This window comes from Dipodomys ordii, unplaced genomic scaffold, assembly GCF_000151885.1.
Source record: "Dipodomys ordii isolate 6190 unplaced genomic scaffold, Dord_2.0 Scaffold19, whole genome shotgun sequence".
Taxonomy (NCBI): Eukaryota; Metazoa; Chordata; class Mammalia; order Rodentia; family Heteromyidae; genus Dipodomys; species Dipodomys ordii.
In genome coordinates, this window is record NW_012267235.1 from 15,281,566 (window position 1) to 15,299,590 (window position 18,025).

An 18,025-nucleotide genomic window follows, 5' to 3' on the forward strand; every position below is an offset into this window, starting at 1 on the left:
CCGTCCGCTCCTGCGCTCGGCTACGGCCCCGGCTGCGGCGCTGCCACTGCTCAGCCAGACGCGCTGCCGTCGCCGCGGTGGCTCTGACAGCTGCGGCCCGGCCACGCCCACCAGACCCACGGCCAATCAGCTTCGGGCTCAGGCCACGGCTCCGCCCCGCACGTGCTGCCCCAGGGGTAGCGGAGCCGGGCCTCCGAGCCCCACCCGCCAGACGGGGGCGTCGGCACGCCGGAGAGGTGAGCCCGCCGAGGCCCGGAGAGGCTTTCAGAAAGCCACTGGGCCTGGGAGCGGGGTGCAGGAATCAGAACGCCCTGGTACCCACTCGGCACCCTCTGCCCAGTCCTTACCGTAAGAATGGACTCCTGGGAGAAGGTCAGAGCAAGCTGAGGCTTGAGCCTACATATTTGGGCTTAGATGCGCAAAACAGGGGCACCTGTTGGATAGCCTGACTCCAACATTTACTCACAGATCTGGCTGCAATCAGCTCAGGGGTCTGATTGGTCCAGGCCTCAGATCTCTGCCCGGCATGGATGGCTATAGCTTCCCACCTCTCCAGGGAAACAGTTCTGGGCCCCAACCTATCCTTTGTCCACTCGTGTGTACACACGCCTCAACCCTACCTTGTCCCACAGAGTGGCAGCCTCTGGCACTGAGACCCAGTATGCCAACTAACACCCATCAAAAACAGGACATTAAGACTCCTCTCCTGAGAGTACACACCTCCCCATGCTTCAGTTTCCAGCTCGATGCTAGCATACAAAGCCCTTAGTGGCCGTCGAACACACACACACACACACACACACACACACACACAAACTTGTTCCTAACCCAGCTTTATTCGCCATGTGGCTTGAGCTTGGGTAAGACCACCTACTCTCTGAGTCATATCTTTCTATCTGGGGTAGACAGGAAGATGGGAACTAGACGATCTGAAAGTCTGTGAGTGGGGGGAGGGTGGAATATTTCTACCCTGTAGAGTGTTTGGGTAGCTTTTGTGTCCAGGACCACATCACTGCTCAGAAGTGCTGAGGCTCTTTGAAGCTCACCCAAGCACTCCCCCATTCATCTTTTTGGAGCTTTGATTAACATCAAAATCCCATACAAAGTCCAAAGAAAAGAACATTACAACTGGACAGATTCTCAGAAATTGTATGACTTCTCTGTTTCACCGGCACGTTCCAAGTCAGAGAGATGACCCCATCACAATCCTACATCTAGTCCATGGCAAGGTTGGAGCTCACCCAGGACTCTGATATCCTCCTCCAAAGCTGGGAGCTCGTGTACCACTGCAGGCTGTTCCGAGTTCCTGTCCACAGGCAGGTGCATCTTGTGAAGGTGTCGGAGACAGTGAGTCATGGCATTGCCAACAGATGATGCAGCATAAGGCACCGCCCCCCCCCCTCACGCACTGTCTCTTATGAGCAAAGTTAATCCCCAAGCTGGTGTTTCTTGGCGCCTTCGAGGTGTATTTTAAATTCTGTGAAGCGACTAAAAATATGCTTCAGTGTGTTGAGTATGAATGATTGTGACGGGAGGGTTAGGAAAACAGATCTCATTCTGAAACTTGCCCGCTGCCTCTTTCCAGCTTGCTGAACTCAGGCCTGCAAAGTCAAGCAGGTAAAGTTCCACTTGGTAGCCTGGGGTGACAGATGACTAGCAGGTAAGAACAGACTTAAGAGCTCCATGAGGCTAGAACTGAGCCCTAGAAATGATCTGCAATGCTGTGTCATGGTGCCAGCTAGACGATAGTGTCTGTCTGGGATACTGCCCAGCTGTGGAGCTGCAAAAGCTCTGGGCCCCAGGCTCATCCCCTCCACCCTAGATTCCTCATCCTTTCACAGCCTTGTCCAGGGGAACAATTTTAGCCCTCTATGCAAAAGAGGAGCCTCCCCTACCATGACCTTGCTTTCTACCACTGGGTAGGTTTAAAGAAAGGAATGAGGGCAGATTTTTTTTTTAATTGATACTGGATTTAAACTCAAAGCCTCACACTCTCACTTGGCTTTTCTACACAAGGCTGGCACTCTACCACTTGAGCCACACCTCAACTTCTGACTTTTTTTGCTATTTAAATGAAGATAAGAGTCTCATGGAGCTGGGCAATGGTGGCTCACGCCTGTAATCCTAGCTACTTAAAAGGCTAAGATCTGAGGATCAGGGTTCAAAGCTAGCCCAAGCAGAAAAGTCCCCATGAGACTCTTGTCTCCAATTGTGGAGCTGTGGCTCAAACTGGTGGAGCACTAGCCTTGAGCAAAAGAACTCAAGGATAGCACCCAGGTCCTGAGTTTAAGCCCCACAACTGACCAAAAAAGTCTCATGGGCTTTTCTGCCTGGACTGGATTTAAACCAGAATCCTCAGATCCCAGTCTCCTAAGTAGATAACATTATAAGCATGAGCCACTGGTACCCAACTATTGGCAGATTTTTTTGAGCCTTTCAAATTTAGGGGACTTCTGCCACTAAGCAAGCCAGCCATTTCTGTTGTGTGAATATGAACTCAGAGGTAGTCTCTAGAGTTGGTCTTGTATGGATTAAAGGATGATATGGAAAGTTGGTACAAGCCCTTTCTGGCTGTGTGTTCCTGGCAAATCAGGGCTTTCTGAGGACCAATGGCAGCACTATGGGACCATGAGCCATAGCATTTACAGGGTCAGTACTTTCATCTCACTGATGAAGAACCTGTGTAGCGCAGGGAAAAGAAATAATTTTCCTGTGGTCACATATGCAGTAAATGGTGGAGGAGCTAAGACTATACCCAGATGTGCCTACTTCCTGATCAAATGCTTCGTCAACTACGCTGCAGTGCCACTTGGCTTCTGCAAGACAGTTTCCTCATCAGCATAATGATATGTTAGATGGCTACAGGGCTTTCTGACATTCACTCATCAGTTCCAGGAGACCATAACATTAATGGCCATTACTCAAAAGGCAAATGCATTTGGGAGATAGTGGGCTAAAAACAGAGAATGGGATTCCTTACTGAAGAATTTCCTAAAGCCTTCACAGTGAGAATGTATGCTGGGAGTGTCCCAGAGATTGAGGCTGCCATGTTTCTGTATGTACTTGACCACAGAACATCTTGTAAGAATTGAGCTCTGCAGAATGCACTCTGAGAAATGGTCCAGGATATCTGGGGACCATTTGAGACACCTTCTCACTCAGCCCTACATCTTGATTCTGTTTTTGCCTCCAGTACCTCCATCATCTTCCACTAACACATCTCTGGCCTCTCTGTGGCTCACATAGATCCTTGCAAAGCTCCGCCCCATCTGCTTCCTCCTCTGGGCTTTCCTCCATAGTGCTTGTACACAACAAACCTTTCCACAGGCCCCCATTGCCTAGAAGGGTCTAGATGTTTACATTCCTTGCCAGGCTCTGGTGACTCACGCCCCAATTCCTAGCTACTCAAGAGACTGAGATGTGAGGATCACTGTTCAAAGCCAGCCCCAGTAGGAACATCTATGAGGCTCTTATCTCCAATTAACTACTTAGAAAATGCCAGGAGTGGGTCTGTGGCAAAGGAAGGAAAAAAGCTCAGAGACAGTGTACAAGCCTTGAATTCAAGCCCCAGGACTGGCATACGTTTGCCATTCCTTAATGGGGGCTCTGTGACCTCACAGTATTTCCTGATCCATGTGGTCCAGCCTCTGAACCTACTCTCCATCTATCAAAAGCACTCTCTACCTCACTAAACTCAGGGCTGCCTGGACTCATTCATTCTATGTTCTGGAGCCTGGGCAAATAGCAAAAATTGGGTCGTGTATTTATGATCCCTACCCTCTGACGGTTCAGGACCACGGAGAGCGTTCCATGTGCAACCCCTTTCGACCCTTCAGTTACAGCCTGACTTGCTCACTCCTGAAACTGATTCTTCAGAAACCCACCACAGGGCTGGGAATGTAGCTTAGCGATAGAGTCCTTGCCTAGCATGCACGAAGCCCTGAGTTCAATTCCTCAGCACCATATAAATAGAAAAGGCCAGAAGTGGTACTGTGGCTCAAGTGGCAGAATGCTAGCCTTGAGCAAAAGAAGCTCAAGGACAGTGCCCAGGCCCTGAGTTCAAGCATCAGGACTGACAGAAAGAAAGAAAGAAAGAAAGAAAGAAAGAAAGAAAGAAAGAAAGAAAGAAAGAAAGAAAGAAAGAAAGAAAGAAAGGAGAGAGACAGAAAGACAGAGAGATGGGTGGGGGGAGAGAGAGACCCAGACAGATAGCCCTTTCTCCTGGAAGCCTTCCCTGACCCACATGAACAAGTCACTTCCTTCTCCAGAGTACTGAAAAATCCGTGCATCCCTCTATCACACCAAACTCATTATCCTGATTATATTTGTCAGAAGAGTCCATCACTGACTAGCCCCTCCACAAACCATGAGCCTCTGGGATTGATTCATCTTCATGATTGAGAACAGGCGTGATGCTTAGAGAATGTTTGTTGACTGAATGAGTAAATGACATTTAGCAGACATTTGACAGGAAATATGTGTTGGTTTATAACATGTATCTGTTGCTCTGAGTAACTCAGAAACCAGCCAGATTCCTCTCCTGGCCACTCCAAATTTTTTTTTCTCCTCGATGGACTCTACTCTCCATTAGCCACCACCTTTTGATTAGCCTTCTCTTCAGGTCACCACCCGGGGTGGGGAGAAGCCATCCCTTTTCTGCTCCTGTGGTAACAGAGCTGAGGACTCACTGGAGCCCCCACCCCCATGCCAGCCTGGGCTGCCTCATGAGTTCTGCTCTGCCTCTCTCTCGATCAGAACAGATGGTTCTGAGGCCCCACAAACATGAGGTTCTGTTCTATCATTTGAACATTTTAAACACTTTCTAAATTATAGAAGCTTAACCCCTTTTGACTGTGGATTGAGAATCAACACTAGTCTCCCTTGAAGTCCATTGATCCCAGCCTCTTTCCCACCACATGGGGAAGTTGCAACTCAGAGAGGGCTGGTGGGCTGCTAAGAGCATGCAGGGAACATAGTATTTTTTTTGGCTTTTGTCATGTTTTTGTTGCTGTTGCTGCTGCTGCTGCTGGTGGTGGTGGTTTTGTTTTGTTGTTGATGTTGTTTTTAATGCCATGAAGCAAACTCAGGGCCTCAAGTATTCTATCCAAGTGTTGTTCCACTGAGTCTCAGCCCAGGCTTGCTGTTTTGTTTTAATAATCAGAATTCCTTCCTTCTTTTTTTAGATGCCTTCAGCTTTCCTGGTCTTAATGGAGCTATCAATCAGGCATGGGCACAGAATCCAAGCTAGCCCAACTGGACACTCATGCCCAGGGCTTTCTATTTTGAATGAGTCGCAGAAGAATAGGAAAAATGTCTGGAAATCTGGTAGAGACAGCCAAATAAGATGGCCCAGGTGGTCTAGTTCCTAGATTACTAACCTCCCCACCAATTCCGTAAGCTTTCAATAAACTCTTTCTCCTTCTTTTACTTCTGTGTGTGTGTGTGTGTGTGTGTGTGTGTGTGTGTTTGCGTGTCTGTCCATCTATCTGTCTGTCTGTCTATACTGGGACTTGAACTCAAGACCTCATGTTCTCATGTGGCTTTTTCTGCTCAGGGCTGGTGCTCTACCACTTGAGTCATGCCTCTACTTCTGGCTTTTTGCTGATTAATTGGAGATAAGAGACTCATGGACTTAGGAAAGTTCTGTTCAGATCTCAACCTGCTGAGTAGCTAGGATTACAGGTGTGAGCCACCAGCGCACAGTCCCCTTTCCTCCTTAAGGGAGTCCATCCATTTTTGCTGCACACAAGCCACAACCCAAACCAAGGTAGTCACCCAGAGGACAACTGTAGACACTAGCTCCCACTGGGATGAAGCACAACCCCAGCAACCTGCAGTGCTTCATACCAGCACGTTAGAAATCACATTAGCTCAACAACCTTTGGATCCCACACTGGCATAGGGAAGATCATGTACTTCAGGAAATGGAACGGACCAGTTGTTGGCATTGCAGGGGAACAAGTCAGAGGCTGGGCTGTGGGAATCTGACATGCGTGGTCAAGCCTGAGGTCAGAGAGGAAGAAGAATTATTTATCAGTATTGATAAACAGCTGAGTACCAGTGGTTCACGTCTATAATCCTACCTACTCAGGAGGCTGAGATCTGAGACTCATAACTCAAAACCATCCCAGGCAGGAACATCCAGGAAACTCTTATCCCCAATCAACCAGCAAAAAGCCAGAAGTTGAGATGTAGCTCAATCGGCAGAGTGCCATCTTCAAGCCCCAGTACCAACACACATACATGCACCCCCACACTCCTACATACATAGATACCCCTTACATGTTCCCACACATAGGGATGCATGTGAGTATGAGCAATCTAGGCAGGTATACCAGCCAGCCAGGGGCTAGGAAGCCCAAGTGAGCAGGGCCAGGCTTGAGGATGTGTCCTGATGGCCAGCATTCTCCCTCCTGTGGATATTCCCAAGAACAAATCTGGAGCATCAGTAGTGGAGTTCTCCAACATCTGCCTCCCAGCCTGGGAGATGTCTTGTTTGTCAGACACCTCACTCCTGGCAGCTCTGAAGGCCTCTCAGAGACCCACATGTGTGACCTCCTTCCTCTGGGACCAGCATCAAAGAGTTAGGAGCAAACCTACAGCCTGGTTTGTCTGCAACAAGGTGGAAGTCTCCATCCTTCCAGGAGCAGCCAGTCCCAAGGTACCAGCCCTCCCCAGACACTTTGCAAGATTGTATCTTATAAAACTCCCTGCTGAGCATTTTCAGAAGCACCATCTTGCCTTGCCCAGCAACTCAGCCCTCACAATGTGCTTGATCAACCACCCAGAATGGCAGAGAGGGGGGTAGGCCAGCCTTTTAGCCTCACCCCCTCTTATGCATCCATACCACACTCACCCCTGATTCAGCATGTGCCTTCAGTATCACCCCTGCACCTTGCCCTGTGTCTTCCACTTAGGACTCCATTCACTCACTTCTGCTTTTACCAGCTCTCTAAAGCCACTTCCAGAAAGATTCTTAAGGGCTGAATCTTTTCTCATAGGAAGTGTTTCTATTTGGTTTCACTGTCCACGGTTTCACCCTGGACACACCCTAAAGGGACCCACTGATATGATTGGAATATGCATGCAGATGAGCATAACTAGGGTTCTTGGTCTTCTTCCCCATCCAGTGAAGCTTGGACTTGGGGATGTGAGGGCTGTAGTTGGGCTTCTGTGAGTCTAAAGCCAGCCTGAGGCCTGGGATACAAATCCACATTTGACACATCTCAGTTTTGGCAGAGGCTGGAGGTGGCCCCTGTCACACTGAAAGGGACAATGACCATGATGTCCCATTCCAGCCTAGACTGGCTTCTTCCTCATCTGGAAAGCCAACTATGGGCACAGGTGCATTTCTTCCCCACTTCAAGGTGACTATGTCATGAGCTCCAGGAGTCACGCTGAGCTGGTCAACCTTGAGATGCCCACTCCTGAGAAGGGCTGATTATGGGGGCAGGTGTGGGCTGAGCTAGAAAGACCTGTCACAGCCAACAGAGAGAGGCAGGGAGGAACCCAGGAGAGTAGATGAGGGTCAGGTGCTCTGCAGGAGGCCTGGTCACTGCTCTGATCACTGTGCCCATGGCACAACTCAGCACAAAGGAGATGGAAATCAGCAAGTGTGCAAGTGACAGCCTGGCCAGGCTCCAGAGGAGGGGACAGAAGCTCAGGCTCAGAGGTGGAGAGAACATGCCTCCCTACTGCTGCCTGCCTGGAAGCTGTTGATCTCCTGCGGGGCTCACTGAGCCCAGCTGCTCTGAACCCAGCAGTGAGTGTGGGTCCCACAGAGCCAGCCCTCCCCATTGGCAGTGCTGGGATCAGAGCGTGGGCTGGGTAAGGGGGCACCAAGAACAGGAAACAGCCATGCAAGGCCCTCTGTGTGACTTGGGGGCAGCTTCTTTGTGGCTGTATAGGCTTGGGCACTCCTTTTTGTGGGGGAGTCACACCCCCATACCAGCCATCCTCCAAGACTACCTTCCTTTCAGAGTGTAAATTCACACTGGAGGCATCCTGTGCCATGACCTTGCAGATTAGGTTGCAAGATCAGAGTGAGAGGTCAGGGCAGGGACACCTAGGGATCCAAGTGGAATGACCCATCACTGTCCCCACTTTATAGGCTTCTTGGTGTGACCTGCCCATGCTTCCTTTCCTCCTCCTTCCTGGAGAGGCACCATGAGTCTGTGAATAGCAAGGCTGAATAAAGGCCTGACATCCGTGAGCTTTGTGCTGGTTCTATGTGCTTTAATGGGCATGGCAGGAAGCCAGGCTGAGACCCCAAGCGGGAGAGATCTGGTGCTGAGTGTGGGTCCAGATCCAGCCACCCTGGAGAGCACCAGTGGCTCAATCTCCAGTCAGTGCTGGGCCCTGCCAGCTCTCTAGCTGGGAAAAATGGCAGATACAGCTTTGCCAGGCTCAGCAAAAGCACTGCTGTGGTGGGGCCATCCAAAGGGGAACAAGCAGCATAGGGCTTCCTTACTGCAGGGCAGGGTCCTCCCTCAGAGATCCTCTGTGGAGGTTCTGGCTTCAGAAGGCAGGCCATGGCTCTCTGTGTCCTTGTTGTCCAGTGTGCCTGTAAGAGGAAAGATTCAGCCAGCCCCAAAGGTGGCAGAAAGGGCTTTGGGATCCGGACTGGAAGCAGTCTCTCAGGAAATCCTCTTGGTAGAATGAATTCCAGCTCTTCTCACTGTCTTCTGTGTCATCTATCACTGCTATGGCTACCTTTGGCCCAACTAGAGCCCCTACAAATCTGTTGATATTTGTACAATGCCAATGATGATTAGATCTCTCTTGGGCTCCTTCTCTGGAAACGCAACAGTCCTGAGGATTCCCCCAGGCCTCCATCCTCTGACTGCCACTGCCATCATGATTATGACTATCTCCTGCCCTCCTGTTGCAGCCACACTGGCCACTTGTTGGTCCTCAACACACCAGGTACAGCCCCACCTGAGGACCTTTGCCTTCACTGCCAGGAGGATCTTCCACCCATCAGATACATGACTTTCTCCCTCCCTTCCTCTAACTCTTCACTGCAATGTCACCTGTGTAGCAAGGGGCTAACCACCCCACCCTCAACAATGGCAACCCACACCTCTGATCCTCTCAACTCTTTTCCCAGTTACATTTCTCTAAGGTACTACCACTTCAACCACATTAGAACTTCCCCTTTCTACTTCTGGTCTATCTCCAGGCATTACAGTGTGGGTTCCATGTGGACTTTAGACTCTCCAGAATCAACAACCATGCTTGCCATACAGCAAGAATGTAATGAATGAACAAAAAAGCTAGCCCAGTCAGGCACTAGTGGCTCACACTTGTAATCCTACTCAGGGGGCTGAGATCTGAGGATCATGGTTTGAAGCCACCCTGGTCACAAGAGGCAGTGACACTCTTTTCTCTAATTAAGCATTAAAAAAAAAAAGGGCTGGGGGGCTGGGAAGGTGGCTCAGTGGTAGAGCGCTTGCTTTGCTTGCCTGAGGCCCTGGGTTCGATTCCTCAGCACCACAGAAGCAAAAAGAAAAAGCCGGAAGTGGCGCTATGGCTCAAGAGCACTAGCCTTGAGCTGAAGAGCTGAGGGACAGCGCCAAGGCCCAGAGTTCAGGCCCCACGACCGGAACCCCCCCGCAAAAAAAGCTGGAAGTGGAGCTGTGGCTAAGTGGTAGAGTGCTAACTTGAACAAAAACGCTCAGAGGCAGTGCGCAAGCCCTGAATTCAAGCCCAGGATCATGTGTGTGCGTGGTGTGTGTGTGTGTCTGTGTGTCTGTGTCTGTGTCTGTGTGTGTCTGTGTGTATGTGTTCCTGCATATGTGCATGCACACAGAGAGACAATATAGGGGTGTGGCTCAAGTAGAGAAGTAACCTTGAGCAAAGAAGCCAAGTAAGAGCTCAAGGCCTTGAGTTCAAGCCTGAGTACTGGCACACATGTACATACACACACACACACACACACACACACACACACACACACTAGCCCAGGGCTCAGAGGATGGCCAGGGCTCCTGCACTGAGTCTGGAATGGGTACACAGGATGAGCAGAGTGTACCTGTGCCAGGCTGCTGCTCCTGAACCTGGGCCTGGTCTCCCTCCAGGTACAGTGCAGTCAGCAAGAAGCAGCCACCGCCCAGGACAATGGTGAAGACACAGCACAGGAAGCTCTGCTGCAGGCTGAGGAAGCACTGTAGGTAGGAGTCAGGGCGTGTGGCCCGCAGGGCACTGGAGATCTGCAGCAGAGGGAGAAGTGTCTGTCAGGCCAGCCCAATATTAACAAGTGTGGCCCCTGCCCAGCCCCTTCTAGCCCCCTTACAAGTCCAATGAGGTAGGGGCTGCCTGCATCTCCCAGGATGTGGCCCACTGTGATCTGAACTGCCTCTGCTGTTCCTCGGCACCTGGGTATCACCACGGACTGAAAAACACAGGAGGGAAGAGTGTCTACCCTCACCCTTCTTCCTGCTCCTGCTTGCCAGAAACTTGCCCTGAGATGGCCAGGTGAGGGGATGGATGGCTGGGTCTCAAGGCTAGTGCCTGGCCCAGGGCCTGGGATGGACGCCATTAGGATCAGGCTGCCATTCTTGACAGGCTGTGCTTGAGCTGGACAGGGCCAAGCATGGCTGTGAACACAGCAATGGGGCTAGGGTGTCCCAGTTTGGGGAATCAGAAACTGTAGTGCGGGGGGGGGGGAGCCAAAGGCATCCATGCTGGGGAGCCCCACATCTCCATTCAAGGACATGGCTTCTGGCATCCACCTGCTTGGGCTCTAGTCCCTGCCTTCCCTCCTACAACTAGCTGGATGATTCCAAGGAAGTCATTTCACCATCCCCTCAGCTCCACATGGGGGTTGGAGTAAGGCCTGCCTCAGGGGTATGTGGTGGTGTTAGTGACAACACTCAGGAAGCCCCTGAAGCTTTGTGTGGATTCTGTACCTCAGCCAGTGTTCCTGGCCTCACACCTCTCCTTCTCTGACTGGAGAATCTCTCACCATCACTTTGGACCTACCTTGAGTCACCTCCTCTGTGAAGCCTTCTCAGTTCAGGGGAGCCTTGAGCTCCCACACATACCCTCACTGAAACACGCCCCTGAACAGAGCCACCTCTTTTGTACCCTACAAGTTACAGGTAGTACAACCCCTCATTTCTCTTAGGGCCCCTGGGCTACAACAAAACATGATGCTTCCATGGGGCTGGGAAAGTGGCTCAGGGGTAAAGCACATGCATGAGGCCCTGGGTTCGATTCCTCAGCACCACAGAAGCAAAAAGAAAAAACTCGGAAGTGGTGCTGTGGCTCAAGTGGTAGAGCACTAGCCTTGAGCTGAAGAGCTAAGGGACAGTGCCCAGGCCCAGAGTTCAGGCCCCATGACCGGACCCCCCCCCCCAAAAAAAACCATAATGCTTCCAAGGAATGAACAAAAGTTGGCCAAATAAATCAAGTTGAATGTTATATAAGACAGGTCCTAGAAAAGAAAAGAAAAAAGCAAAACAAACAAACAAAAATAAATTAAAAATCCTGCCAAACCCAGAGCTTGTATCCACTTGGGCACACAAAGGGAGATACCTAACCTGAGGCCTTGTCCCCAAGAGCTCAGTGTCCATAATGTGAGCACGTTACAGAAAACCTTCTTTTTCTTTTTTCTTTTTTCTTTTTTTGTCGGTCAAGGGACTTGAACTCAGGGCCTGGGCGCTGTCCCTGAACTTTGTTGCTTAAGGCTAGTGCTCTACCACTCTAAGCCACAGCTCCACTTCCGGTTTTCTGGTGGTTTAGTGGAGATAAAGTTTCTAACCAGGGTGGATTCAAACCTTGATCCTCATATCTCAGCCTCCTACTAAGATTGTGGGCATGAGCCACTAGCACTTGGCAAGAACAATAATTATAACTGCTAACATTTGCAACATGCTTCCTGTATGTTTTATATGTAAACTTGACTAATCCACTAGGGTAACACAGTTATTCCTGTGTATTCTACAGATGAGAAAAACCTCCATATGGAGGGAAAGTGGCTTGCCCGGGGTGTCCCAGCCAGGAACCAACAGGGCAGAGGTTGTAGGTCAGGCCTTCTTAGAATGACCTCCATATTGGCATGTTTGCCACCAAACATTGAGAAAATGAAGAGAACATTAAAAAGGACAGGTTTATCACTGGGTCTCCTGCAAACCAGCAGAAGACAAATAGTAACTGACTGAGAAGAGAGGCAAAGGACTCTTTACGCTGGGGACAGTGGCATTTAGGCTATGGGAAGGAGCACAGAGACAAGGAGGATGAACACACCAGATCTGGGAGAGAGGGGCCTTGTGGGTGGGCATGGCAGAGCATAGCAGAGTCACTGTGAGAGGCCAGTGGGTTCTGGGTCCCTGGCTCTGAACCATTCTGTGCAGGTGATGAGGAAAGCCGTGCCTCTTGTCAATCTTGGACAGAACAGGACTAAGGAGGAACTGACCACAGCTCCACACCTTCCCCGAACTTCCTTCTCACCCCATAATTATGTGATTACTCACTGGCCTTGTGGGAGAAAGGCAGGGCTTCCTAGAGAGATGGCCCAGCAGGTCTGCATAGGTCCATGTGGGGCCCTTCTCCCTCCCTCCCTCTCCCCCTCCCAGGATCTCCAGTCTGCTAGGCCCAGACCAGCTGCTGCTGCCTGAGGTGGAAGATGCAGATCCTCCACATGCTGCACCCCCACCTCTCCATCCCCCACCATGTTTCCACACAGCCAGAGACCAAGGCTGGCCCAGTAACACCTGGGGAGTCCAGGGAGTAATTTTAAAAAATGAGAGGCTTTGGGGTTCTAAAAACTCCAGACTCATTTTATTCTGAGTCAAAAACAAAACAAAATATAAAAAAACAACCTATTTTTTACTTACCCATCTCAGAAGAGCAGTTCCCTTTATAACCCAGAGCAAAAGCAGCACCACTCAGTGGCTGGCAGAGTGGCGACCACCAGGCACAGCCTCCCTGGCAGCCTGCCTCCTGCACTCCATACTTGGCGGTGGCCCTCATGCCCAGACACCCCTGGGAGGGCAAGACAGATGCACAGCAGATGGCTACCTGGAGGAAAGAGGCTAAGCAGGGAGGCATGGAGAGGAATAGAAGAGAAAAAAAAAAGGAAAAGAAAGAAAGAGCACCTTGGGAGCTTAACAGATCTGTTGAAAAAGTAGGAGCTGAGCCTGGTGGTTGGGCCAGACAGACCTAGGAAAGTGGCCAGGAGCTCCCCTTCTGCTTCACTCCTCATGCTTGGGAGGCAGAGGGAGCAGGCTGCTCATGGGGGAGTCCCCATGAGCAGCTTTGAGGAGGCATTAGCTTGACATGAAACACAGCATGGCAGGCAAGGAGAGTTGTGGGGGTGGGAGGGGGTCATTTGCATCTGCACAAAGTCCCTAAGAGGAAGGGGCTATAGGGAGTAAGCTCACCATGGAGCATTGTGAACTAGGAGAAGGTAGACACTGGCAAAGGCTCTACAGATTGGAGAGCTGTCCAGGTATGTACCAAGGAAAGCTGGATTAGGATGCTAAGGAACTTCATTAGAAATTCAGGGCACAACCAGGTACCAGTAGCTCACACCTGTAATCCTAGCTAATAAGGAGGCTAAAATCTGAGAACTACAGTTCACAACCATCCTGGGCAGGAAAGTCCATGAAATTCCTAACTCCAATTAACCACCAAAAAACAAAAGTGGAACTATGGCTCAAGTGGTTGAGCTCTCGCCTAGGTACAGCACCCAGGCTCTGAATTCAAACCCCAGTACTAGTATATACATGTGTGTGTGTGTGCGCACGCACACACACACACACACACACACACACACACACACAAAGTACAACTCATGCCAGGCACTGGTGGCTCACACCTGTGATCCTAGCTATTCAGGAGGCTGAGGTCTGAGGATCACAGTTTAAAGACAGCTTGAGTGGGAAAGTCTGTAAAATTTATTAACCACTAACTAAATAAATAGAGAAATAAATAAATCTGGAAGTAGAGCCTGTAACTCAAGTGGTAGAGCATCAACCTTGAGCAAAATATCAAAGGGTCAGCACCCAGGCCCTGAGGTTCAAGTCCCAGTACCAGCACAACAAAGAAAGAAAGAAGTTGGGCATCAGAAGTTGGCTCACAGCTGTCATCCTAACTAAGGATCATGGTTCAAAGCCAGCCAGGGGAGAGGAGGGGAGGAGAGGAAGGGGAATCTATAGTCCTAGCCCCTACTCACTGAATCAGATGCTAAAGACGGAGGCCTGAAATTTAGAATCAGCGCCAAACTCCCACAAGCTTCATTCTTATGCAGAATGAAGTTTGAGAGCTATTGGTCCAGCCATTATCAGAGGCCCCTTCTCCAGAGAATCTGGATTCTCTTTCCCAAGTTAGGGAATGCAAATAGCCCCCTCCCCACACCAACTCTCCTCGTATCAAGCTTATGTCTCCTCAAAGCTGCTCATGGGGGCTCCAGCTCCCTCCTAGCCCTGCCCCTGTCAACTTGCTCCCTCCACCTCCCAGGCAGACATACAGACCTCCCTCAGTACATTCTCTCCTTCCTGCCTGGAACATGGTTGGTACTACCACGCTACTATTGTGCAATCAAAAAAAACCAAGGCTCAGAGAGATTTCCAAGTCACTTGGCCAAGGTTACACAGCTAGAAGGAATCAGAGCTATGAGTTAAACAGATGTTCTGCTGCAGGGTACTTGTGACTGGACTCCTCTGCTTCCCCATCCCCCCACCAAAATAAACCCAGTCTCTTTGTTCTATTTTTCTTCATGGCTCCCTCTCTACCAAGAACTGTCCATTAGAGCATAGCATCCTGCCCAATCATTCTGCACCCTGGACCCATGCACGTTGGGGCCCTCTCCATCTCTTGATCCTATACAAAGAGCAGCTCACATCCCTCCTCAGGAGTAACCAGTGAAAAGAACTCTCAAGACAGGGTGCTGGTGGCTCATGTCTATAATCCTAGATACCCAGAAGACTGAGATCTGAGTAGTTCAAAGCCATCCTGGGAGGAATGTCTATGAGGCTTTTATCTCCAATTAACCACCAGAAATCCAGAAGTGGCACTGTGGCTCTAGTAGCAGAGTGCTTGCCTTGAGCAAAAGAATTAAGGGGCAATGCCCACGCCCTGAGTTCAAGCCCTACAACTCACACACACACACACACACACACACACACACACAAGTGTCACTTTCTGCTCACACTGGTCTTCTTGTGGTCCTGTCTCAGTCCACCTGCTTCTGCTTTCTCTGTCCCCTAGAGGTTGGTCTGGCCACCTCTGTGGAAGTCCAGCTTTCCTGATCTATCACACCCAGGCACTGACTGCTCTTCCCCATCTCTATTTCTCAACTTCACACCTGATGATACCCAGGTAGGTCCCTAGACCCTTCCCTTTTGAGCTTCCCCTTTCTCTGCCAGGGAATCAGCACAGTGGGAGAGTGAACTCCAAGTGTTTGCAAGGCTCAATCTGGCTCTCCCCACCCACAGGAAGAAGTTTAAGAGAGGTGGGGAGGCAGAGAAAGAGAATCAGAAGCATCCTTGGATGGAGGGCCCTGCAAAGCTTCAGAGGGTAAAGGCCTGTATGCCAGGGAAGGACATGAGGAGCTCTGAGCCACGCTGGATCTTGGGCAGCTCAGCTCCCTGGGCCTTTAGCCAGCTGCCCATGGGTCAACTACCGTTGGCCGGCTGAACCCTCTCACCTCTTCGCACTATGCACACACATTCCTTCAGCCTGCAAAGAGCCTGGCACTGCCAGGTTAATCATCCCCACCAACAGAGTCTGTGGGGGACCTGGGCAGGCTTTGCATGTCTGTGAGGCTGTCATGTGGAAAAGGGAGCAGCGCCATGGGGGGCTGCAGAGGAAGCTTTGGAACATAGGCTGAGCTTTGTTTGCATCGCCTGAGAGAGAACGAGCTATGTTCTGGGTGAAGGATTCCTGCGTGCTGTCTCATTTGCTCCTCCGAGCAGGCTATGATTAGCCCTTTTTATGGGCAAGGAAACTGAGGCCCAAGGCCATCCAGCAGGTGTGGGACTCAATCTGGGCTGGAAGCCAAATCTCCTGTCTGGAGGGAGGCAGCAGACTTGGTGAAGACTCCAGTCCTGCTCACTGGGGCTGAAGCCAGGACAGCCCTTGCCACACTGGCTGAGCCCGGGCCACAGGGAGAGGCAGGAGTCTCCGCAAGAAACAAGCATCCAGTCAGCAAAAGTACCCAGACAGCTTCAGTGGCTCATTGAATGAGGATGCAATCCTATCACCCTTTCAAATTCACGATTCTTTTTTTTTTTTTTTGGCAGTTGTAGGGCTTGAATTCTGGGCCTGGGCGCTGTCCAGGGCTCTTTAGCTCAAGGCTAGCACTCTACCACTTGAACCACAGAGCCACTTCTGGTTTTCTTGTCATTTGTTGGAGATAAGAGTCTCATGGACTTTCCTGCTCTGGCTGACTTTGAATCGCAATCCTCATATCTCAGCCTCCCAAGTAGCTAGGATTATAGGTGTGAGCCCCTGACACCCGGTGTGTGTGTGGGGTGTGTGTGTGTGTGTGTGTGTGTGTGTGTGTGTGTGTGTGTGTGTGTGTGAGCTCAGGACCTGGTCAATGTCCCTGAATTCTTTTGCTCAAGGCTAGTTTTCTACCACTTGAGCCACAGCACTGCTTCTGGTTTTCTGGTGATTAATTGGAGATAAGAGTCTCACAGACTTTCCTTGCCCAGGCTGGATTTGAACCACTAGCCTCATATCTCAATCTGAGTAGCTAGGATTATAGGCATGAGTACCGGTGCCTGGCTCAAATTCAATATTCTAAGATGCCAGGGTATCTTTGGGAGAAAGAGGATGAGCGAACAGAAAGCTGGGAACTCCAATGAGGATCCTTGCCAGAATTCCCTGTGCCAGTTCATTCTCATTACAGCACAGAAAGTAGCTACTCTCATCCCCATTTCCCATGTTGGGAATAGTCTCAGAGACACAAAGTGACTTGTCTAAAGTTACACAGCTAGTGACAGAAAAAGGGCAAAGATACGGTCTGTGTCTTGAACCTAGACCTGTATCTCTACACTAAATGGCACTTGGGACAGCATGCTGCCAGTTACCAGGCTGTATAGGCTCTTTTGTGCCTGCCAAGAGGCAGTTCCTAGGCCCTGGAGCCTGTTATAAGCAATGGCAGGGCCCTCCACAGTGTTCAAAGGCCTTCCCTATATGGCAAAGAGGCAGAAGGCTGGGTAGAGTATGAGGTCAGGAAGGGGCCCAGCTGAACTCTGAACATAGCAGAGTCATGTGGGCAGCACAGGGTCCAGCCTCAACCACACGAGAAAAGGTGAGCTGACCCCAGCTGGGCTTGGCGGTCACTACATCCCTTATGCTGAGCTTCTACATCTGTACTCTCCAGAGTGCATGCCAAGGAGCTGGGCTGCTGAGAGGGGTCGGGGTCAAGGAGGAGGGACTCAGGGGTCCTGGAGTCAGAAAGCCTGCCTTTAACCAGACACTGGGGCTCATACCTATAATCCTAGCTACTCAGGAGGTTGCAATCTGAGGATCGTGGTTCAAAGCCAGCCCAGGTAGGAAAGTCCATGAGACTCATCTCCAGTAAACCACCAAAAAGCCAGAAGTGGAGCTGTAGCTCAATTGGTAGAGCACTAGCCTTAAGCACAAAATTTCAGGGTTAGTGCCCAGGCCCTGAATGCAAGCCCCAGAACCAGCACACAAAGAGAAATAAATAAAAAAGCATGACTTCAGTTTCACCCAGGGGCCTAGTCTAGGAAAAATAGGGATAATGGTCAGGAATGTTTGAGAGTAACAGGAAAGCCTCTGGTCCAAGATAACTGGGCAGTGGCCTTGACCTCCAACCCCCTGGTCTCCAAAGCCCTACCCAATCCCCAGGCTACTGTCAGCAGAGGAAATGGACAGAACTCTGAGATGGACAGAACTAAGCAGCTCCTAGCCCAGCCCCCACCCTGCCCATACCTACCAGCAGGATGTCAGCAACCACTGCCCAGCTGCAAGACAGAAGCAGTTCCCCAATGCCCAGGAACACCTGTGGAAAGAGGATGGCCTCATTGAGTCTCCTGCCTCAGTCACG

At 50.6% G+C, this 18,025-nt stretch overlaps 1 protein-coding gene across 1 annotated transcript in view; it reads right to left on the reverse strand.

The window, feature by feature from the left end:
- Nucleotides 1-8,250: 8,250 nt before the first annotated feature.
- The window catches only part of Spns3 (spinster homolog 3 (Drosophila)), a 68,955-nt gene continuing 59,180 nt past the window's right edge, over nt 8,251-18,025 (reverse strand). The window contains exons 9-12 of the mRNA XM_013013254.1: nt 17,915-17,980; nt 10,295-10,393; nt 10,034-10,211; nt 8,251-8,563 (exon numbers count right to left, since the gene is read on the reverse strand). Coding sequence (XP_012868708.1) covers nt 8,490-8,563; nt 10,034-10,211; nt 10,295-10,393; nt 17,915-17,980 — 417 coding nt within the window. The 3' untranslated portion in view covers nt 8,251-8,489. The remainder of the gene's footprint in view (nt 8,564-10,033; nt 10,212-10,294; nt 10,394-17,914; nt 17,981-18,025) is intronic.